At 41.4% G+C, this 24,898-nt stretch overlaps 2 protein-coding genes across 2 annotated transcripts in view; both read right to left on the bottom strand.

The window, feature by feature from the left end:
• Positions 1–20,207: 20,207 nt before the first annotated feature.
• LOC148048508 (uncharacterized) lies at positions 20,208–22,645 on the bottom strand (the record flags this gene model as incomplete). The annotated part of the gene is made up of 4 exons (XM_087707605.1): positions 20,208–20,248; positions 21,668–21,862; positions 21,936–22,287; positions 22,388–22,645. Coding segments are annotated over 4 exons (846 nt in total), but the record flags the coding sequence as incomplete, so codon positions are not given.
• Positions 22,646–22,724: 79 nt separating this feature from the next.
• LOC148048509 (uncharacterized) overlaps positions 22,725–24,898 on the bottom strand; it is a gene marked incomplete at its 3' end in the record, with an annotated part of 5,616 nt that continues 3,442 nt past the window's right edge. Inside the window, exons 5-7 of the mRNA XM_087707606.1 lie at positions 23,739–23,887; positions 23,207–23,559; positions 22,725–22,911 (exon numbers count right to left, since the gene is read on the bottom strand). Coding sequence (XP_087563732.1) covers positions 22,725–22,911; positions 23,207–23,559; positions 23,739–23,887 — 689 coding nt within the window. The remainder of the gene's footprint in view (positions 22,912–23,206; positions 23,560–23,738; positions 23,888–24,898) is intronic.

Raw genomic sequence — 24,898 nt, forward strand, 5'->3', positions numbered from 1 at the left:
CTCCTGCCAATTACCTCCTCACGACCCATTAGATCGCATAGATTGGGCGTCCTCCGAGTTCCATCTGCCAGTCAGTGTCGACTGGCAACTACGCGGAGGAGAGCCTTTTCAGTAGCAGCTCTGACCCTTTGGAACGATCTCCCCGTGGAGATTCGTACCCTCACCACCCTCCAGACCTTCCGCACAGCCCTCAAGACCTGGCTATCCCGTCAGGCCTGGGGTTAAAGATTATAATCCATCCCCGCCCGAATGTTGAATGAATGTTGCTTTACTCTTTTAATTATGTATTGTCCTATATGTCATTGTATGTTTCCCCTTCCTATATAAGTTGTAAGCCGCCCTGAGTCCCCTCAGGGAAAAGGGTGGCCTATAAATAAACTTAACCTAACCTAACCTAACCTAAAAACATCTTTGAGGTCCCAATATTCCTTTGGAATTCTTTCCTCCCCCTCAATTCTCTCCTGCCCCCTGGCTGCCAGTGTGGGGGTAGTAGTATCAGAGGTTGGAGTTTCAACTTTCCCCTCAGGGGGTGTGGTTGTTCAAATCCATAACCAACCCTCTCTCCAGTTTATGCGTGGGTTCCATCTACGGAGCCAGGGGAGTCCCAAGATAAGGCGCCGGTCCATCCCAGGGGCCACGATAAAAGTTATTAATTCCTGGTGGGTACCCATCCACATCTCGATGGGTTCAGTGGAAAAATGAGCAGGGCCCCCTCCCGCAATAGAACCATCAATTTGGCAAAAAGCAATAGGGACTTTTAAAGTCTTTAATTTTAAGCCCAGTTTCTCTACTATCTCAGGGCTTATCATGCAATGGGAACACCCAGAGTCTAATAGAGCTAAAATTTTCTCTATTGCGCCAGAGGACGGCACTCTGAGCTCAATTGGGATAAACATAGGACCAGATCGGGAACTTACCCAACGCTGAGAATTCTCATCCTCAGATTCATCAGACAAGCTGGGGCTTCCGTCTCCCTCCTTCTCTGGCTCGAAGCGTCGAGAAACATTCTCAGCAGTGAAGGCAGCCTCCCTCCTCTTGCTTGGAGTCTTCTCCGGTTTCCCCTCCCTCCGGGGGGATGGAGCAGGTTGAGTTAGTTTGACGCGGCAATTCATAGCACGATGCCCCTCCTTTCCACAGCGGAAACAAGTGAAAGGCTTAGCTTTGCTGGCAAAACTTCCCCTGCCTTCACTCCTTGGGCGGATGGGTTTTGGAGGTGCTGGGGGGTGGGATTTCTCAACTTCTCCCTCTCTCATGCAACGCAATCTGACTAAATCCAATTCCACGTCTGCCGCGTTTTCATATCAAGTTTCTAAACGACGGGGAAGGCGTCTGTTTATGCATTGCTGGTAAACATCTTTATCCAAGCCATCAGCGAATTGATCCAGCAAAGCCTCTTCCGACCACACCCTCATATAGGCTGACAATTCCTGAAATTCCTGCACATAGTCAGGCACAGTTTTCTTTCTCTGTTTAAGGGCCGTAAATTTCAGCCTAGTGCGATGCTCGGTCAAAGGGTCGTCGAACCTTCTTCTCATGGCTGCCATAAATTCATCAAAATTCCTCAGGAGAGGGGAATTGCATTTATGTAGCCCGACCATCCAGTCGGCCGCTTTCTTCTCCAAAGCCATTAACACCATTCTCACTTTAGTTTCGTCTGTTTCTAAATCAGGCCCATATATTTCCATATAATTCCAGACCTGAATGATAAACATCCCGAGGCCACTGGGGTCTCCATCATATTTTATGCTTAAGGGTGGGACCTTAGCCATCTGGCATCACCTGCCCCCCCCCTGCTCTTGGAATGTCTCTAGCCGCAGGTGGGGGAGGCTGGTTCTGGGTTTTCTTGTGCACATCCCACTTCGGCCCCTCCAGTTTCCCTTAAGCCATGCATTGAGTACCTTTTCTCCAGATCCTCTGTTGGCTCCCTTTCCACAGCTCTCTCTCGAATTCGACGTTCACTCCATGCCTCTTCGAGGAGCCTCATGGCGTGGGAGATTTTGTAGTCTTCTTCTCCAGTGCCACTCCAGTCAGCCGCTGGTTTTTTCTTTGGCCTCCTTCTCATGACTCCATCTTCTAATTCCTCAGGTTCCTCTTTCTGTCCCACACCCCAAGTCCATCTGGGATGGACGGCAGGTTCTTCCACTCTCAGTTCGGCCAGTCTTTCTGTTAGAGATGGTCCCGCCGCTGCCCCCACTTCTTCCTCCTGGTCGCTTTCATGCAAAGATATTTCTTTTCTTCTTGTGAGGGCACCCCCCCCCCCCCCCGGTAGTTGTTAGCTCCGGGATGGGTGCGATTGAGATTCAGCTTATTGTCAGCTGCGACTTCATTTAATAATCAGGAAATAAACCACTCAACTCAATTTGTTTGAAATTAAGTATACTTTTACTAATTATAAACAAACAAAGCTGAATCTGGTTAATTAGGCGCGAAAGCAAAGAATATCATGTATAATTCAATCCCCTCCCCTTGGCACCCCAGTCCATAGTCCAATTATAATGCACCCAACTGTCAGGTGGGAGATAACTTCAAAAGTCATCACCAGGATGGAATGCTGGACAGTTAACCTTGGCGGGAAACTCCCTTCCTCCACATGCGCAATGAGATGGTCAGGTCAGCGTCTAGAATCTTCCTCCAGCACATCATGATTCCCCTCCCAAATACCATGCCCCCCTCCCCATTACAATGGCAGCCGAAGCAGCAGCAAAGCAGAGGCTGACATCCTGCTTGTTTCTGCTTGTGTCTACCCAGAGAGGTATGCAAAGAATCTGCTGGAGCTTCTTTGGCAAGGAGCTTCCTGTTCCTCGTAGGATCCATCTGTGGACCTGAAACCAGATCCAGGTGAGAATTGCTCAGAGACACAACAAACATCCTTGCAAGGCGGTGGAAATGTGAATCACAAGTAGCACAGAGTTGGAACGGAGAATGCTATAAAGCTTATAGTCTGTAGTCATAGTCTCATAGTTTTCAGTTCTCCAGCTCATGGTTGTCCCAAAGGTGCTTTTTCAGGAGGCAACTGGACTTTCTGACGTTTCGCTTCTCATCCAAGAAGCTTCTTCAGTTCTGACTGGGTGGTGGGGATTGGAAGGATTTTTACTCCTTGGTCATTGCCTCCTTTTGGAGGGTCCTTGAAGCACTTGGAGGTTTCTCTGTGTCCTCAGAGTCAAATGGTTCCTCTAGTCTGCAATTTAAAACTCCATGTCAAACCACTGGATGAAATTAATTTTGATTTGAAATAAGGTATCGCTAGGCTAATTCTCAATATGCACCTGGGCCAGGCTGGAGTCCTGGGCCCACCAGTTACTAGGGGTGTCAACTGGTGGCCCATGGGCTGGATGTGTCATGCACCAGCCATACCCACCCCCAGCTCCACGAAGGCGAAAAAGTCACAATATATCACATGACATCAGTGTGACACAGCAAGTTTGACACCTGTGAACTAAAGGAACTGGATGGGCCAAAACAAACTCAAATCCTGATATTGGGACACCTGCTCCATTATTGACTCCAGGTGAAAAAGCAAAGGTTTCATCAACCAAAACTGGAACTTTTGCCCAATGCCAGTCATCTGCAGTTAATGCCCCTAACAGAGCCCAGAGCCCTGGTTGCCTCGCAATCAGATTATGGCAGTGTCCCTGCTTGACGCCACCTTTAAGATTGCCTGGACATTGCAGCTGGTGGTGAAGGAGGCTGTAGTTGGGTTGGCAGATGTTGTGTTGCAAATCACACTTGGGTGGGCACAACTGAACATGCTGCTTTGAACTAATAAAGCAGAGTCTGTCACCTGTAATTCTTTAGCCGGCTTTGCTAAGAGATGCGGCTGTCCTGAGCATCTGCAAATCTCCCTTTTCCTTTGGGTTCAATGCCTCTGTGGGTTTTTCTCCTTTGGAGCCCCTAAACATGATTTATTCCAATATTTGAGGGGCTGCCACAGAGAGGAGGGAGTCAAGCTGTTTTCCAAAGCACCTGAAGGCCATACAAGGAGTAATGGATGGAAACTGATCAAGGAGAGATTCAACCTGGAAATAAGGAGGAATTTCCTGACAGTAAGAACAATCCACCCTTGGAACAGAAGTTGCTTTCAGAAGTTGTGGGAGCTTCACTACTGGAAGCTTCCAAGAAGACTGCCATCTGTCAGAAATGGTGTAGGGTCTCCTTGGGGGGGGTGGACTAGGTGACCTACAAGGTCCCTTCCAACTCTGTTAAACATGATAAGCCCTGCCAAGAGCCATCACAATACATTAAAGAGAAGAATTATACTCCTAACAGTAAGCAGCTGGCAGTTGGAGAAAGAAAGCAACAGACATTAACATTCATTAATATCAGTTTTGCAGCTTTCTAAAATATAAACTCTGGCAGAAGCTCAGAAACAAGGATGGTAAATTCTTTCATCTGTGAAGAGCACTTCAAAGTGTATCAAAAGATTTCCTGAGACAAAAGGATTATTTAATATGACCATGAAGTGATGCTAATTTGTCCCCATGTTGGGCTGCTCCCTATGGCTGTTTTCCACTCATTCGCAATCACTCTAATTTAAATTGATCTCTGTATAACCAGTCAGCCTGGAAACTGGCGGCACCTCGGTCAAAGTGAAATAAATAAAATAGTACTTCTTTTACATATATACATTTTTATAGGTAGCAAAAAATAATGCAAGCAATTAAAACAGGGGAATATGGCAAGGCTCTGGAGCCTGATAACATCTTGGCAGGAATATTTAGACTGATGGGCAAACTGTTATCAGTAATTTAACAGTTATTGGTCAATAATTATTTGATGTAGCTATTATTCCAGAAGATCATCTTAATAAACTGTAAGTGCAAAAGGCTTCTATTACATAAGAATATTCCACTTCATACTCCTTCATAATCATCTGAGATATCTTCAGCCACCTCATCACCAGGCGTCATTTTGGGGTCTTCAGGCAGGAACCCCAATGACCCCTGGAGGCCTGGGGGAGAGAAGGTTTTGAAATGAAGAAGTACAGAATGGGATAATCTAGTCCAACCCCTCCCTGCTCAGTACAGAAATCATGGCTACAGCAATTGTTCATCTCATGAATGTGTAAATACTCTTTCTTTGAGTCTCTAGTTAACTTGAGCACAGTTTTTGTAGTGAAAAAACGGGCCAGAGGTTATTATCTCAACAAACAAATAATATGGCTTCTTCTAATGCAAGCCTTGGTGAAAGGGGAAAAATTGAATTCACAATTGAGTAAGAAAATAAACATAGATACAAGAAAGGAAAAAATGCTTTTATTGTAAAGTATGGAGAAACTACAACAATCAGTAGCCCCATAAGTAGCCCCATAAGATCTCTCTCTCTCTCTCTCTCTCTCTCTCTCTCTCTCTCTCTCTCTCTCTCTCTCTCTCTCTCTCTCCTCCCTCCCTCCCTCCCTCCCTCCCTCCCTCTCTCTCTCTCTCTCTCTCTCTCTCTCTCTCTCTCTCTCTCTCTCTCTTGTGTGTGTGTGTGTGTGTGTGTGTGAGAGTGATTTCTGGCTTTTCTCCTGAGAGCAATCCGAATCCTTCCTGCTTTTCACTGACTGACCCCGTCCTGCTCGGAGGCCTTGAGTCTGCTCCAAGCCACTCAACCACCGTCAGCCCTGCCTTGTCTCATTAGGGCAGAGACTCATTAATGCAGCCCCAGCACTGAAAATCAATCCCTTTAAGTGGAAATCGATAGCTGTAACTAATATTAATAGAGATTATGCTGCCTCTATTGCACTTTGCAGTTGGAAACGGATTATTTTTAGTAGCCATTCAGCTTCGCAGGCCAAGGGAAGGCTGGAGCTTTGCTGTGGTTGAGGGAGGGGTTCGCTGGCAGGAAGAAGGCAGGGAAGGCAAAGATTGGGAGGGGAGTGTCAGCCACAGCCTGCTATTAGATCTGGGGAGGGGTTACAAGGCAGACCGGCTATGAGGGGGGACCAGGCAGAGGAAGAAGCCACGGGGGTAAATGCTGCTTTGGCTGCTGGAACTGCAAGGGGGATATGAGGGCCGCCCATTCGGGGAATTGCAGCTCCTCTCGAGGCCAAAGACTTGTCCACGAAAAGCCCAGCTGCCCCTGGGGGACCTGCAGGAATGGGAGACCCCCGTGTGTGAATGTGTGACCCTTTGCCATGAATGACTTTTGCCTAAGGTGACCAGATTTTCAGATTGGTAAAGAGGGACACCTTTGACCGGGGTGGGGTGGGGGGGGGTGTTTGATTAAAAATTTTATACGGAGCAACAAAAATTTTCATACAAAGCAAAAATAGTATTGTAATATTTTTTTTATTTCAACATAACTACAATTTACAAATATAATACGTTTATTTACATCTATATTTATTAAATATATTGACAAAAATTATGTACAGTACAAATATAATACGTTTATTTACATTTATATTTATTAAATATATTGACAAAAATTATGTATAGTATAATTTTACTCTTTGGCATATTTCTCACTTGAGTGAATTTTTTTTAGTAGATTGCTGTCATTGTTTAAAAGGTCATGAAATTTTTCACACGAATTTGTTAAATTATATTTCACACATAAAATGGCTTTCAAAGTCTCAACACTTAATTGTGATTTTTCTGATGTCCACACTTGATTTACCGTAGAAAAAACGCGTTCAGTCGCAGCATTAGTTCCTGGTAAGGACAGCCGTATTCCACAATTTTTAATGCATTATTGTATGAAATATGGTTTGTTTGAAAATGATGAAATATTTCTAACCATTTGTTCTCTATTGTCATTTTTGCTGATGCCCAAGATTCAACCTTTTCCTTATTCATATATTTTTTTTAATAATGATACCTCAGTAAAAAGATTAGTTTCAGAAATATCACTTTTTGGGAAATTTTGATTAATATGATCGAATGATTTTTGCACATCATGCCAATCAAGTTCTTGTTTTAATGCAACCCAATTAAAATGTTCAATATCATTGTAATGTAGCGTCCACTCTTCTAAATAATCTACGCAGTTACTATAGAACTTTTTAACATGATTCATGGTGTCTGCACGATTTATTGCACCTTGTTCTTCTAGCTGGCTTATACTATTACGGATAGTTATGGGAATAAAAATATTTTCTAACCGCTCTTGACACTGAAATTTTAAATTATTAAGTTCATTTGCTACTTCGATTACCGAAATTTTGTCACCTTCAATAAGTTTTATACTATTTTGAAAAACAGCTGCTTGATTATGTACAAACTCTAGCCAAATTTTTGAAGATTCTTTTTCAAAAAACTCTTCTAAAATTCTAGGACATTTATCCTGTGATAGAAAGTAGGACTTCAAAGGATCGTATATTTGCAAAATTCTTTTGACAGCTGGCAAAAGAGCTAACCAGAGCGTTTTACTGTATCCAAGTATTTTGCGATATTCGACTTCCGCATTTTCACAAAATTCTTTAAGCATTTCAACGCACACAGTGTATATATAGAAATAAGAATATATTTTAACAATAATATTTTCCACATCTATGGGCAACAAGTCAGCAGCTGTTTCAATGGTGTTATGTATTATGTGCACGGCACAACCAACACCAATAATGTTTTGATTAAGGTTTTTGTTTAATTTATAAAAAATATTATTTGTACCTCTTCTCGCTTTTCCTCCAAAATTTGCATTCGTATTGTCTCCACAATATGCAATTATTTTATGTTTTAAATTGTTTTGTTCCAAAATATTAATAATGGAACTGAAAATTATTTGAGAAGTTTCGCCAGGCAAAGAAACAAAATCTAAAATTCTAATTTGTATTCCAGTTCCCGAATCAAAAAATCTAATAAGGGTTGGAAATAATTTGATATCCTTATGATTAGATGCATCAGAATATATGGATACAAAATTAATTTTCTCTAGATTTTTGTTTAATTCTGAAAATGCATATGGGGAAAGCACATTACGCACAATTGCCTCGGATTTTGTTCTAGCACAGGTAAATTTTTTGTTGAATAACTTTTTGACAACTTGTGATGTACAGTCCATAGATCTGAAGGAATGATTGTGATTAATAGCATGAAAAGACATAAGTCCTTCTGCTAATGTTAATTTCTTTTCTTCGTCTGCATACATTGGTTTACAAAAATATTCCTGCATTCTGGAGGAAGATGCAACAGCATCTACATATCTTTTATGTTTCTGCGTCTCCAAGTGCTTTGTAATATCATGCCTCCCACCATGCGAAATAGAAAATTCACCATTACATTTCTCACATCTTACTATGTGATCGCTTTTGGTTTTTTTAAGAAAAGGAAATTCACTTCTTAGATCATCGTTGAATTTGCATCCTCTTTTCTTACTCATTATGTTAATAATCTAAAAAGAATTAAAATTATATGATTTTATACGATATAAAATTCAACGAGGGTGAAACACACTAAATCTGGCAAAGTTGCCTTGCACCAACCTGGCCTGCCCATAGAATAGCAACCACTTTGAGACACATAAACCTGGTCTGAATATATTGCATCACAAAGAAAACATTTGCAAAAGGGAACATTTCTTGTAGTAAATATATTTTATAAACAATTTAAAAATAAAAATCCCCCCCAAATAATAAAAAAGGTATTCTATAAATAAAAAACCCTTAAAAACCATTGTTAAGTATTGCACCAGCAATAATTTATACTGTAACCATTTCAAACTGTTCCACACAGAATAAATTGAAGTAAAATCATTTAAAAAAATTCTATACTCAATACTTTGAAATGGACTCAGGAGTCATGATTGACACTGAGTGAATTTGCACTTTTAATAATCAGGAAGATACAATGGCATTGAAAAAAGTGACTGATGACCATTTTTCACACTTAGTGACCATTTTCACACTTAGCGACTGTTGTGGCATCCTCATGGTCATGCGATCAAAATGTTGATGTTTGGCAACAGATTCGTATTTCTGATGGTCGCTAAGTGTGAAAAATGGTCATCAGTCACTTTTTTCAATGCCATTGTATCTTCCTGATTATTAAAAGTGCAAATTCACTCAGTGTCAATCATGACTCCTGAGTCCATTTCAAAGTATTATGCATAGAAATTTTAAAAATGGCTTGTTTCAATTTATTTTGGATAGAATCTTTTTTTAAATAGTCTAAGACAATTTAAAAAAAGAATCAACACAGAATAACACTATTTTAAAAAATCATATGCAGAATAAATAAAATATTATTTTAAAATACATTAAAAAAATAAAAGAAAAAAACCCGGCTCACTTACCAGCAGGCAGGCAGAGTCAGCAGATCTTCGCAGCGATGGATGGAAGCACACAGGGAGCCTATATACACAACTGCAGTAACAATGACAATGATGAAGGATTGGATTGAGTTAAAGAATAAAAGAATTCTGATCTTAGAAGGCCATGACCTGCAGGCAGGCTGGCATAATTTCTTATGGAATGACAAACATAAAACACACAAATACTTTCAAAATAATTTAATTAGGAGAACTTTCCTGCACAATGGCTCAAAATAAAAAAAATCCACTATGTGAAAACCCCAAATTGGCTATCACCAACAGAAAGAACGACACAGCCAAATTTTACAGATTGGAACAAAATTCTAAGATACAGAGATCTAATTGACAGACAGGGAAATTTAAAAACAATTGAAGAATTGTCAGATCAGAATATGAAAGGTGATTGGCTAACCTACCTCCAAATTAAAACTAAATACAATAAAGACACTAAAATATATGGTATTGAAACAGAACCACACGAATTGGATAAAATTATTCAAAGTCTGGACAGAAAGATGATAGGGAAAATATACAAATTCCTCTTGAAGTATCAAATGGAAGAGGAAATTGTAAAAGAACCAATGATAAAATGGGCACAGAACTTTGGCTATAACATTGAACTAGATAAATGGGAAAAATTTTGGGGAATAAATTTAAGAATGACACTATCAATCCCATACAAGGAAAACCAGTACAAAATGCTTTATTATAGATGGCATCTGGCACCGTCAAGGTTGGCCAAAATTTCAACAAATACCTCGCTAAATTGCTGGAAATGTGATTCAATACATGGCACATATTATCATTTATGGTGGACTTGTGAAGAGGCAAAAAAATTCTGGAAAAGGATCAAAAATTGGTTGGAAGAAATAACAAAGGTTAAGTTAGATTGGAAACCTGAACTCTTTCTATTAGGAATTATACCGATGAAATACAAAAAAGAAATACAATATCTAATATTATGTATACTTACAGCAGCAAGGATAGCTTTCGCCCAGAAGTACAGGTGCCACCACGGCCATGCCGGCAGAAGCTCCGTGACCGAGTAGAAGTTCTCTGGGCGAGCGGCGGCGGCTGTTTCACTCGTGCAGAGAACTTCCACTCGGTTCCAGAGCTTCTGCCGCCCGTGGCGGCGCAGCACAGGGGCCTGTGACGCGAGGTGAAACTCCGCAAAGGGGGAGAAGGAGGAGAGGAGGGCTGTCTCCTCCCCCCAGCGCCTCCCGATTCCCACCGGTACCAGTCCATTACTCACCAGTTAAGCTAAGCAGCTGCAAGCAAAACAAAAGACGAAATGAAATGGAGACTCGCGCAGGCATGCTAAGCTAAGCGGAGTCCAGCCAGCTCACTGATTGGCTGGAGTCCAGGCCAATCAGTGAGCGGCAGGCTGGGCTGGCTTAGATTTTTGTGTAGATAGAACGGAACGAGCCAGCGAGCTAGGTGCTAGCAGCTGATGGGCGGGGGAGCGAGGGAGCTGCGAGCGCCAAAATAAAGCGGGTTTTTTTAAGGACAGCCCGGGACGTGGGAAAAATTATGAAAAGGCGTGCCTGTCCCACCAAATGCGGGACGTCTGGTCACCGTACTTTTGCCTGGCCTCTCTTTCTCTGACTCTGCCTTGCCTGCTTTGCAGGGCGGTTGTTGAAGGGGAAAAGGAGATGAAGCCCCAGAGAAAGGAGGGTAGGAAGAAGCAAGAAACGGGTTGCAGCACTTCTCTGGGGCAGCCCAGCTGCTGGCCAGGATCAAACCTAATGTAACAGGTTAATATGCACTCTGTGTGGCAGGCAGACCCTTCCCCCTTCCTGCTATGAGGCTGGGGCTGGGGCCCCCAGAGCAGTATGGAGCCCTTCAAGTGGTTGGTTTGACAATCACTTTGATTGGTGGGGGGGAGTTATTGGATTTTGAATTTGGAGTTGTATTTCTGAAAGCCGCCTGGAGATAGGCAAGTGAGTTGGGCTGTCACACCTGCCCTGACTTGGGTTCTTAGGAAAGAAAGACCCTCCATTGGAGTGAAAGGTATGCTTTTACTAAAAGCCAAGTGTCAGGCCTGCATTTATATTCCTTTTAGAATTTTGGCCTGCCACACTTTCTCTTATTTCATTATGCTGTTTCATTAGTATAGTCGATGGGAGGGGGGAATAGAAGGAGTAGGATTGTGGAATGTATTGTTTTTCATTCTTTACTAGAAGCCAAGGTCATCCTTTGTCTCCGCACTTTCACACCTGGCCGGAAGCAGCTGGGTGGAGATGCCAGCATGGAAGAAGAAGAAGATTGGACCATGTGATGGACTGTGGGTGTGGGGTGACTTTTAACTGGGTGGGATTCCGATGTAACTTCCAGAGTTGGAATCCCACAGCACGATGCCAACATGCCTGTCTTATTAAATTGGAACTTTAAGCATAGTTTTGCCTTCGACTCTGATTTAATTCTGCATGGTATTTGGAATGCTGACACCAAGAGGTTCAGTACAGCAAAGCCAGAACTAAAGTTTTGCACGTGAAGGTTCCTCACTTAACTTTGCTTTTCCTATTCTGCACCCTCTTTTATCTCCCTATAGACCAGTTACATTCAAAGGAATTATTTTGGTAACAGTCCCTGCATTGGCGGGCTAGACGGTGAGCCATTATATTCCCCTCCCAGGGACCATGAGCCTATGTCTCAGAAAGGCACAATGAGTAGTTTGGGTGTTGCCCTTTCCAGCAGTTCCCTCTCCCCATGGTCAATGGCAGGCTGGCATCTATCAGAGCAAGGCTGACAGCTCAGGAGGGCATTTCTGACATATACATTTGCTAAATAAATAAACATTTTTAAAATAGATTAATGAGCAAGATAGCAATAGCAAAAGCACTTACACATACACCACTTTAAGAGCCATGGTGGTGCAATGGTTAGAGTGAAGTACTGCAGGCTACTTTTGCTGACTGCTGGCTGCCTGCAATTTGGCAGTTCAGTTCTCATCAGGTTCAAGGTTGATGCAGCCTTCCATCCTTCGGAGGTGGGTCAAATGAGGACCCAGATTGTTGGGGGCAAGAGGCTGACTCTGTAAACCACTTAGAGAGGACTGTAAAGCGCTATATAAGTCTAAGTGCTATTGCTATTGCTACAGTGCTTTCCTGGTGAGATTTGAACTGCCAAATTGCAGGCAGTCAGCAGAGGTAGCCTGCAGTACTGCACTCTAACCACTGCACCACCGTGGCTCGTGTTTGTTTGTTTGTGTCAGAAGCATCACAATTAAAATAAGGTATACTATATGACATAAAAATTAAAATATAAAATATCAGATGAAAATTGGTACAAGTTAAACCGATCCAGAAACTAGCAACATTAATGGTGTTCTGTTGCACTGCCATGAGGTTCTTAAGCGTACACTGATCAGGACACAAAGCGCGGGTATACACATGTGTGGTTGTCTGCAAGTCACCACAATCACAAAGAACAGAAGCCACTGCATAGGCCCATTTGTTCAGAGGGTCTCTGGATCTTATACCCATGCAGAGTTTATTCAATGGTTTCCACACTGCCCAGCTTTCGCCAGACTCCGATGCCAGCTCCTCTGTTGGTGCCACCCAGTGTTGGTCCTTTATAACTTTCCAATTTCTGAATTGAAATTGCTCAAAGTCTCCCATTGACTAAGGGAGCTTTTCCTGGATTCTAATCTCTGATGTTCTGGCCATAGAGAGAGCAAGATTGTAGTCCTTATTATTATTATTTTTTATTATTACACAGACAACAATGGGAAAGGGAGAAGATGGGGAAAAAAAGAGAAAAAAAGGGGGGGAGGGGAAACCCATCTTCACATACAATATGTCGTTTGATCACAGGTGCATATACATCCCGTATCTCTCTGTTGTATATTTAATAAACACCACAATAAGCTAGGGTTTAAAAAAAAAAAAAAAAAAAAAAACAAGAAAAAAAAGGGTGGGGGGAGGGGGGAGGCCAAAAAGGACAAAAAAAAATCCAAAAAAGGGGGGGGGGAAGCCATCATCACATGCAGCATGTCGTTTGGTTACGGTTGTTTTAACATCTACATCTTCAAATAATATTTACCATCTCAGATATTTCCTCTAATGTAACTAAAGGCCTCATTTTCCTTCTACAACATATATTCAGTTAACATTAGCCTTGTTTTCCCCCAGAGAGTATACTTCTATTCATTGTTAACCTTGCATTTCATACCTTCAAACAGAGATCTTATTCCTTCATTGTTCAACAAGGCATCGCTGCCTATATATACCAGTTTTCATTTGTTCCCCTATTAGAATTGCCTTATCAGCAGCGAAATATCATTATAGTAAGTTCTTAACCTTATACATTATATCACCAGACCTTATATTAGTACTTCCTTATATCATTGTTGAATTATTTCACAGCATAATTATATCATCATTTACTTTTTCCAACTAAGGCATAAGTGTATCATTTTTCATTTCCAAAATTTTGTTTTTTTCCCCTTAGCCATTGATAAAACAAATCCCATATCTTATAAAATTGTTCATCCTCTTGCTCTCTAATTTCAAATGTCAATTTACTCATTTCGGCACAGTCCATTATTTTTCGAATAACTTCTTCCTCTTTTGGTATTGTTTCATTTTTCCAGTTTTTTGCAAATACAATTCTGGCTGCTGTTAACACATTTACAATCAGATATTTTAAGTCTTTGTTGTAGGTTTCTGGTAAGATTCCCAATAAAAAGACCTCTGGTTTAAAGTCTATTTGTTTGTGTATCATTTTCTCCAACCACATGTGGATTTTAGTCCAGTATCTTTTGGCTTCAGTGCAAGTCCACCACATGTGGTAGTATGAGCCAGGTATCTGGTGACATTTCCAGCACTTTTCTGATTTATTCTTGAACATTCTTGCGATTCTGGTCGGGGGTAGATGCCACCTGTAAAACATCTTATACAAGTTTTCTCTATATGCAGTAGACATTGTCATTTTGTAATTTTGAGACCACAATTTCTGCCAATTCTCTAAATCAATCCCATACTTAAAAAATTTTCCCCAAGCAATCATAGTTTCTTTAACTTGTTCTTCATGCAATTTAAACTCCAATAAATATCCATATAGTTTTTAAATTACTTTTTCATCAGTACCTGTTAGAATTTTGTCTAGCTCAGTCATTTTATTATAGAGACCTTTAGTTTTTCTATCTTCATTATATCTAGATTGTATCTGTACATATGAATACCAGTTCATTTCCATCCCTTCTTGCTTCAACTCTTGGCTAGATTTGAGCTCACCCTCTGTATTCAATAATTCTGTATATCTAACTGTTTGTTCCTTTTTATGTATTATCGGATACGAAAAAGCTTCAATTGTTGATGTCCAGACTGGAATTTTTAAATAATGTAATTTTTTAATCTTTTCCCAATTTAACAACAACGCCTCCCTTATATAATGTCTTCTAAAATAACCACGTGGTTTAGTTCCCTTATACCATAAGAAAGCATGCCATCCCAACAGCAAATTGTGACCTTCTACGTTCAATAATCTAGAGTTTTTTAATGATATCCACTCCTTAATCCACATCAGATTTGCTGCCTGATAGTATAGCTCCCAATCGGGTAGCCCAAAACCTCCTCTTAGTCTAACATCTTGTAGTAATTTAAGTTTTATTCTAGCTTTTTTCCCTTGCCAAATAAATTTCAAAACTATTTTATTTAAATCTAGAAAAAAATCCTTACCCAGTCTGATTGGGATTGTCTGAAACAGATATAGAATTCTAGGTAAAATATTCATTTTAATTGTGGAGATTCTTCCCATCATTGATAAATGCAAGTTTTCCCATTTCTCCAAATCGATTGCTATTTGTCGTTTTAATCTGATATAATTATCCTCTTTAAGAGTGCTACATCTAGGTGATAAATGTATCCCCAAATATTTAATCTTACTTGTGTTTTGAATCTGCAACATTTCTGACAACTGTTCCTTTTGTGTAGCTGGGATATTCTTTGTCATGATCTTTGTTTTATCTTTGTTTATTTTCAAGCCTGCTACTTCTCCATATTCCTCTATTCTTTCTAACAATTTGAGTGCGGTTTCTAATGGATCTTCAAGAATAAAAACTAAGTCGTCTGCGAACGCTTGCAATTTATACTCTTCTCTCTTAATTTTCATTCCTCTTATTTCTTCTTCTTCTCTGATCTTTCTATTTAAGACCTCTAGTGTTAGGACAAAGAGTAACGGTGATAATGGGCAGCCTTGTCTTGTACCTCTCTTTATTTCAATCGGTTCTGTTAGTTCTCCATTTACCATTATCTTTGCTGCTTGTTTCTGGTATATCATTCGTATAGTTTGGGTGAATTTCTTGCCAAAGTTCATCTGCTCCAGTTGCAAAAACATAAACTGCCAATTCACATTATCAAAGGCCTTCTGCGCATCGAGGAACATCAGTGCCAATTGTTTTTCTGGGTGGGCCTCATAGTATTCCAAGGTATTCAAAGTTATTCTCATATTGTCTTTGATTTGTCTTTTAGGTAAAAAGCCATTTTGATCTGAATGAATGAAGCCATTTAAGTATTTTTTAAGTCTCTCAGCTAGTATAGATGCAAATAGCTTGTAATCTGAATTTAATAAAGAAATTGGTCTATAATTCTTGATTTGTGTTAAATCAGTCTCTTCCTTGGGTAGTAATGTGATATACGCTTCTGACCATGACTTCGGTATTTGGTTCTCAGTCATCACTTCATTCATGACTTGTAGGAGTGGGAGGGTCAATATTTCTTCAAATGTTCTGTAGAATTCCACGGGTAGGCCATCTGGTCCTGGGGCTTTCCCATTATTTTGTTTTTTAAGTGCCTCTGTTAGCTCCATCATTGTTATTTTACTTTCTAACATTGTTCTAGTTTCATCTGGTACCTGGGGGAGATTGGCATCTTGTAGATACTTTTTGACTCGTCCCTCCTCCACCTTCTCTTGTTCATAGAGTTTAACGTAGTAGTCGTGTATAATATTTTTTTTCCGGTATTTCCATACTGAATTTCTCCTTGTTTATCTCTTAGTTGAGGTATTTTCTTTGTTTCTCTCTCTTTTTTCAACTTATATGCCAACCACCTGCCTGGTTTGTTTGCATTTTCAAAATAATTCTGTTTGGCACCTCTAATTTTTTGTGCCAGTTCTTCCTTTTCTAATAGGTCCATTTTGTGTTTAATTATGTCCATTTTTATTTTAACATCTTTTTTTTGTGGTGTTCTCTGTAGATCTCTTTCAAGTATTTTATAGTCATTGTCTAGAGCTTTATGCATTTGTCTTTTCTTTGAGTTTCTCTTCCTTGTGTAATCTATTGTCAAACCTCTGATAACAGCCTTCATTGTATCCCAGAGATTCTGCAACGACGTATCTTCTTTCCTATTTTCTTTAAAGAAAAGGACTAGCTCTTTTTCCATTTTTTGTACAAACTCTTTTTCTTTCAATATAGTGTTATTTAGTGTCCATCTAGGTCTTGCCCTTTGGCCTTTCCATTTAGTTAAAATTGGATTGTGGTCCGCCCAGGTACTTGCTTCAATCTCAATTTCTTTTATGTTGGAGCTCAACTCCGCTGAGACCCATATCATATCTATTCTAGAGAATGAAGAATGTCTATTTGAGTAGAAGGTATATTGTTCTTTTTTAGCATTTCTTTCTCTCCATATATCTTTTAGATTTAGTTCATCTGTCATCCTAAAAAAAGATTTCGGCAGAAGCTTCCTATTTAATTTTTTTGTTTTATGTGTTTTATAGTCCATATTTTGATTCACAATGCCATTAAAGTCTCCCATCATACAAATATCAGCATAGTCTAGTTCCAAAACTTTTTTGTGTAGTTTTTTGTAAAATTCATCTTGTTTTTCATTGGGGGCATAGATTCCAATTAGGAGTGTCTTTTTGGTATCCATAATTTCCACCATCAAAATTCTTCCCTCTTCCTCTGCGTAGACTACTTTTGTTGGGATGTTGCCTTTAATATAAAAGACCACTCCTCTTTTCTTGCAATTTGCCAATGATGAAAACATTTTCCCAAGCTTTGGTTGAGTTAGTAAATGTTCATATTTCTTTTGAATATGTACTTCTTGCAGACAAATTATGTCAAGTTGTAATTTCTCTAATTTATGAAATACTTTCTTCCTTTTAGTTACCGAATTAAGTCCATTAATGTTAATTGTGATCATTTTTCTTTCTTCCATGTTTATACTTTATATACAGGATTTATCGCTCTAGTAGATCTAGGTTCTCGTTTTTCTTTGCGGCTCCCATTCCCTGTCTCCCCTTCTTTCTCACTTCCACCTACTGCTCCTTCTATTTTTTCGGTCGCGGTTGCAGGTGGTTCCAGTATTTGTATCACTGCATCGACTTTCCCTGCTTTCTCCCCCGTTTCTCTAAAGTATTCTTCGTAGAAAGCTTCTGCCTTCTCAGTTGTATCTATCCTGTATCTTTGTCCTTGCCAAATACATAGTAAACCTTCCGGTATGAGCCATCTGTAGTTAACACCTTTTTTTATCAATACTTTAGTCAGAAATTGATATTCTCTTCTCCTCTCTCTCACCTCTCTTGGAATTTGTTTGAGTACTACAATCTCCTTACCTTTATATTCTAATTTTCTATCTCTCATTTTCTGTAAGATTTGTGATTTAATTGTTTTCTTAGTAAATCTTACATGTACTTCCCTTGGAAGAGCATTTCTCATTGCATATCTTGTGTATACTCTAAAAGTCTCATCAATTGTTTCTTTTATTTGGTCTTGGGACATCCCCAGAACATCTATCAAAATATTTGAAATTATCTGAACTAAGTCCTCTCCTTTTTCTTCTTCTATGTTTTGAAATCTTAAAAAAAATTCAGACCTGTCCATCTCCCATCTTAGTATTCCACTGCTCTCTCTTTCTACATCACTTAGTCTGATCTCTAGCTTTTCAGTTTTCTTCTCTCCTTCTTGAATCTTATTTTCAATTTTTTGAATCCTATTTTCGTATTTCAGCATCCAGTTGTGTATACTTTCTACTTTTCCTTCCATATTATCAACTTTTTGCACTATGCTTTGGTTTTGTTGTTCCATTGCCTCCATTTTTTTACAAGGGTATCGTTTCCTGATTGCATCTTCTGCATCATTTGTATAAGTGTTTCAAAGTTGGCTTCCTTCTCTTTTTCCTGATGGGACATCGTCTGTGTTGTCCTCTGGCCTCCCGCAGGTGAGGGGACAGGGGTTGATGTAAAGCCAGAGGCAGCTGCTTTTCTACTCATAGCCAATTAGTATTAGAGGGTGGAGAGTTATAAGTATAGTGGATTAAGTACATAAAGTACACAGAGGAGAGGGGGGGGAGAATAAGAAAAGGGGGGAGAAGAGAAAGGGAAGGAAAAGGGAGAAGGGAGAGAAAAGGAAGGAAAGAGAAAGGAACTTTTTTTTTGTTTCAAAGATGAAAGGAATGCAGTAAGAGTACAATAGAATATATATATATATAAATAAAAGAATATGAAATAGTAAAAAAGAAAAAGAAAACACCCCCCCTCCAAAAAGGGAAGAAGAGGTGCTTCAGCTACAAGTGAGAAAAGGAAAAAGCAGAAAAAAATGTAAATAGTCAAGAGGTGATCCAGAGGTTAAAAAGAATAATCAAAACAGAAAAGAAAAAAAAATGTAAAAGATCAAAAGGTCGATGGTGATGCTCAAAAAAAAAAACCTCAATGTCGATGTCTCCACAGCAGATAATATGAAAATGGTGTTGAGAGATGAAAGGATGCCAACAAGCTAAAACAAATGATTTTTTCTGGACTCTTTTTCCCCCCCCCTAAGATAAGAGTCTCTCCAAGGTCACACTCAGCTTTGCTGTTTTATCTAACAGGTTTCCAGCTGCGTAAATACGTAAATCAAATGCATTACAGGGGGGATTTTAATAACAAAGTTCAAGTCCACAAGATGGCAGTGTTGGCTTATAATTTGTAGTTTACAGCTTGTTTTAGTCCGTTCCGTGGCGTTTGTTAATTACTAATTGTAAAAAAAAAAAACATCAAAAGGGCTGGGAAGCAACGAAGAAAACCAAACAACAACAAAAAACCAGATCTTCAAAGCACTTTAAGTTTAAAATTTAGTGCCCCATTAGATTCAAAGTTAAAGATATCGACAACAAAAAGAAGGAACGCAAAAAGCCGATTTAAATTACAGGAAAGTCCAGCCCGGCTTCCAGGAATTAAAAAAAAAGGAATAGAAAAATAAATTTCCAAATGGCAAACATTTATCACCGCCGCTTTTCTCACTTATCAGCCTTATTTTAAACTAAGTTTCCAAATTTAGAGTGTTCTCTTTCCAATAAGAAAAAAGGATTTAAAACTCATACCAAACGACATGTCCATATCCAGCTCTCTGTCTGGGCTATTGCAGTTGTAGTCAGCGTCGAGCTGATCCGGAAGTCACTGGATTAGGAAGGCTTTCCTTAGGTTCCCAGAGATTTTGCGAACATCTCTGGGACCACTGGAGTTCCCCCCACGTCACTGTCTCTACGGGACAGCTTAGATTCAAACGAATCGTCCAAAAAAAGACCCCGGTATAGATGGTCATTCAGGAACTGCCTGAAGGTCCATCTTCTCACTGCTAAGCCCCACCTTCTTCCGATTGTAGTCCTTATTTAAGGACCATTTGTTCAGCTACTGATCAAAGCCAATGCTGAACGAGGGGGGTTTATGGCAGACCAAATGTATGACTGTTGTAACAGCTCTATGGTCACGTGATTCCCATGCACTTGCTATGGGTTGCCAAGCGTCCCTCCATCATGTGTGATCCCCCTGTGCAAACTTCCCTGCTGGCTTCTCCAACAAGTCAGTGGGGAAACCACAGGGATTCTACAAGCCACTGCTCCCTCCCTCTGGCTCGGGGGGGGGGGGGTTGTTTGACTGAAAAATGACCATCCCAAAATCCAACCAGGATTTCCCACTTGGATTTTTGGAGGGATTTTTTTCACCCAGCCTCCTTGGGAGCGAAAGCCTCACTTGGCTGAAGGACTCCATCCTGTGTGGAATTAAATCAATCTGTCGGGCATCATTTCTGCTGTCAAGAAGGCTGAGCGAAAAAGGGCCATGTGGAGAGATTTCTTGAGAGCAAAGGGGCTGCCTGATGCATGGATTTTGCCTGGGTCCGAGCAGCAGGCTCAGATAGTGAAAATCTTTATGCTTCTCCTAATAAGAGGGGCAAATTGCTTTTTTACTTTTTTTTACTTTTACTTTTCTCTTTCTTGCACTTTTTATTCTCTTTGTTATTATTGTAGTTAAAACTTTTAATATAAATATTATTTGAAAAATCGCAGGATTTTTCCTGCAATTCCTGAACTAAGAAATAGCAGAAACTAATTTCTCTTCTTTCCACCCCAGGAGGTCTGGGAAAGCAATGAGGAGGAAGGGATGGGCCTCTCCAAAGCTCTGTCTGCAGGGAAGGCGAGAGCAGGGGTGCTGGCTGTGGCAGAGACCCCACAAAGGGACGCTCTCATATCTGAAAAAAGGCCGATTGGAAACTCCTCCACCTCCAGCTATTTATTTTATTTATTTATTTCGTCAAGCATGTATTAGATAACATCCTTGGATGGATGGATGGAAGGATGGATGAATGGATGGATGGATGGAAGAAAGGATGGATGGAAGGAAGGATGGATGGATGAGTGGAAGTATGGAGGAATGGATGGATGGATGGATGGATGAATGGAAGGATGGATGGAAGGATGGATGAATGGAAGGATGGATGGATGGATGGAAGGATGGATGGAAGAAAGGATGGATGGAAGGAAGGATGGATGAATGGAAGGATGGATGGATGAACGGATGGATTGATGAATGGAAGGATGGATGGATGGAAGGATGGAAGGATGGATGGATGGATTGATGCATGGAAGGATGGATGGATGGATGGAAGGATGGATGGATAGAAGGAAGGATGGATGGATGGAAGGAATGATGGATGGATGAATGGAAGGAAGGATGGATGGATGGAGGGAGGGAGGGATGGAGGGATGGATGGAAGGATGGATGGAAGGATGGAGGGAGGGAGGGAGGGAGGGATGGAAAGATGGATGGAAGGATAGATGGATGCATGGATGCATGGAAGGATGTATGGATGGATGGAAGGAACGATGGATGGATGGATGGATAGATGGATGAATGGATGAAAGGATAGAGGGAAGGAAGGATGGATGTGTGGAAGAGTGGAAGGATGGAAGGATCTATGTATGTATGTATGTATGTATGTATGTATGTATGTATGTATGTATGAAAGAAAGGATGGATGGATGGAAGGATGGATTTATGGATGGATGAATGAATGAATGAATGAATGGAAGGATGGATGGATGGATGAATAGATGAAAGGATGGATGAAATGAAGGATGGAGGGAAGGATGGATGGATGAATGAATGGAAGGATGGATGGATGGAAGGATGATGAATGGAAAGATGGATGGAAGGATAGATAGATGGATGGATGGATGGATGCATGGAAGGATGTGTGGATGTATGGAAAGAATGATGGATGGATGGAAGGATGGATGGAAGGATGGAAGAATGGATGGATGAATGGAAGGATGGAAGGATGGAAGGATGGAAGGATGGATGAATGATGGATGGATGGAAGGATGGATGGATGAAGGATGGAAGGAAGGATGGATGGATGAATGAATGGAAGGATGGATGGATGGAAGAATGGATGAATGGAAAGATGGATGGAAGGATAGATAGATGGATGGATGGATGGAAGGATGGAAGGATGTGTGGATGTATGGAAAGAATGATGGATGGATGGATGGATGGATGGATGGATGAATGGATGAATGATGGATGAATGGATGGATGGATGAAAGATGGATGGAAAGAAGGATAAAGGAAGGATGAAGGATGGTGGATGATGGAAGGATGGAGGATGGAAGGATGGATGGATGGAGGATGGAAGGATGGAAGGATGGATGAATGATGGATGGGATGGATGGAAGGATGGATGGATGGATGGATGGAAGGATGGAAGGAAGGATGTATGGATGGATGAATGGAAGGATGGATGATGGAGGGGAGGAAGGGATGTATAAGGATGGATGGATGGATGGATGGAGAAGGATGGAGGTGGATGGATGGATGTGAGGAAGAGTGGAAGGATTGGAAGGATGTATGTATGTATGTATGAAAGATGGATGGATGGAGAAGGATGGATGAAATGAAGGATGGGGGAAGGATGGATGGATGAATGAAGGGAAGGATGGATGGATGGATGGATTGAAGGAAGGATGGATGAATGAATGGAAGGATGGATGGATGGATGGATGGAAGGAAGGATGGATGAATGAATGGAAGGAAGGGATGGATGGATGGATGATGGAAGGATGGATGGATGGATGGAAGAATGGATGGAAGGACAGCTAGAAGGATGGATGGATGGAAGGATGGATGGATGGAAGGAAGGATGGAAGGATGGATGGATGGATGGAAGGATGGACGGAAGGACAGATAGAAGGATGGATGGATTGAAGGATGGATGGATGGATGGATGGTTTGATGGATGGAAGGATGCAAGGATGGTGGATGGATGGATGGATGAAAGGATGGATGAAAGGATGGATGGATGGATGGAAGGATGGATGGATGGAAGGACAGATAGAGGGATGGATGGAAGGATGGATGGAATGATGGATGGATGGATGGATGGATGAAAGGATGGGTGGATGGATGGATGGATGGATGGATTGTGGGAAGGATGGAAGGGTGGAAAGATGGAAGTGTGGAAGTGTGGATGGGTGGATGGGTGGAAGGATGAATTGATGACAGGATGGATGGATGGAAGGATGGATAAATGGATGGAAGGAAGGATGGATGGATGGATGAAAGCTTGGATGGATGGATGGTGGGAAGGATGGAAGGATGGAAGGGTGGAAGGGTGGAAGGATGGAAGGATGGAAGGATGGAAGGGTGGAAGGAAGGATGGAAGGATGGAAGGATGGAAGGATGGATGGATGGATGGATGGATGGAGAAGGATGGATGGAAGGATGGATTGTAGGATGGATGTTGGAATGATGGATGAAGGTTGGATGGATGGATGGATGGATGGAAGGACAGATTGAAGAATGGATGGGAGGATGGATGGAAGGAAGAAAAGATGGAAGGACAGATAGAATGATGGATGGAAGGATTGATGGATGATGGATTGATGGGAGGATGGATGGATGGATGCAAGGAAATACGGAAGGATGTATGGATGGAAGGATTGATGGATGATGGATTGATGGATTGATGGATGGAAGGATGGATGGATGGATGGAAGGAAGAAAGGATGGATAGATGGATGGATGGAAGAAAGAATGGATGGAAGGACGGATGGATGAATGAATGGAAGGATGGATGTATGGATGGAAGGATGGATGAAAGGATGGATGGTAGGATGGATGGATGGAAGGATGGATGGAAGGAAGAAAGGATGGAAGGACGGATGGATGGATGAATGGAAGGATGGATGGATGGAAGGATGGATGAAAGGATGGATGGTTGGATGGATGTATGAAAGAATGGATTGATGGAAGATGGATGGATGATGAATGGATGGATGGATGGATGTATGAAAGGATGGATGGATGGATGGATGGATGGAAGGATGGATGGAAGGATGGAGGGATGGATGGATGGATGGATGGAAGGATGGATGGATGGAAGGATGGATGGAAGGATGGATGGATGGAAGGATGGATGGATGGATGGATGGAAGGATTGATGTTTTATGTTTTATGTTTTATTGCAAATTTATATGCCGCCCTTTTCCCTGAGGGGACTCAGGGCGGCTTACAACAATAAAGGGAAGGGGGTGCAAGACAAAACTTAAAAAGAAAAAAAAATCGTGATTAAAAGGAATTGGTCATAAAAACACAACATTCACTCAACATTCGGGTGGGGTGAGAGTAATCCTATCCCCAGGCCTGACGGGATAGCCAGTTCTTGAGGGCTGTGCGGAAGGCCTGGACTGTGGTGAGGGTACGGATCTCCACGGGGAGGTTGTTCCATAATGTCGGAGCTGCAACTGAGAAGGCTCTCCTCTGCGTAGTCGCCAGTCGGCACTGACTGGCGGATGGAATTCGGAGGAGGCCTACTCTGTGCGATCTGATGGGACGCAGGGAGGTAATTGGCAGGAGGCGGTCTCTCAAATAGTCAGATCCACTACCATGGAGCGCTTTATAGGTGGTAAGTAAGACCTTGAAGTGCACCCGACGATCAACAGGTAGCCAGCGCAGCTCACGGAGGATTGGTGTTATATGGGCGAACCGTGGTGCGCCCATGATCACTCGCGCGGCCGCGTTCTGGACTAGCTGAAGTCGCCGGATGCTCTTCAAGGGCAGCCCCATGTAGAGCACATTGCAGTATTCCAGCCTAGAGATCACAAGGGCTCGAGTGACTGTTGTGAGAGCCTCCCGGTTCAGGTAGGGCCGCAACTGGCGCACCAGGCGAACCTGGGCAAATGCCCCCTGGTCACAGCCGACAAATGGTGGTCAAAACTCAGCTGTGGGTCCAGGAGGACTCCCAAGTTGCGGACCCTATCTGAGGGGAATAAATTTTGCCCCCCCAGCCTGATTGATGGAACGTTAACCAAATTTTTGGGAGGAAACACAACAGCCACTCGGTCTTTTCCGGGTTGAGTACCAGTTTGTTAGCTCTCATCCAGTCTTTAACAGCCTCAAGGCCCCGGTTCATCAC

This window comes from Thamnophis sirtalis, unplaced genomic scaffold (genome assembly GCF_051295495.1).
Source record: "Thamnophis sirtalis isolate CommonGarterSnake01/CBP01778 unplaced genomic scaffold, rThaSir2_p1.2 scaffold_2, whole genome shotgun sequence".
Lineage (NCBI taxonomy): Eukaryota > Metazoa > Chordata > Lepidosauria > Squamata > Natricidae > Thamnophis > Thamnophis sirtalis.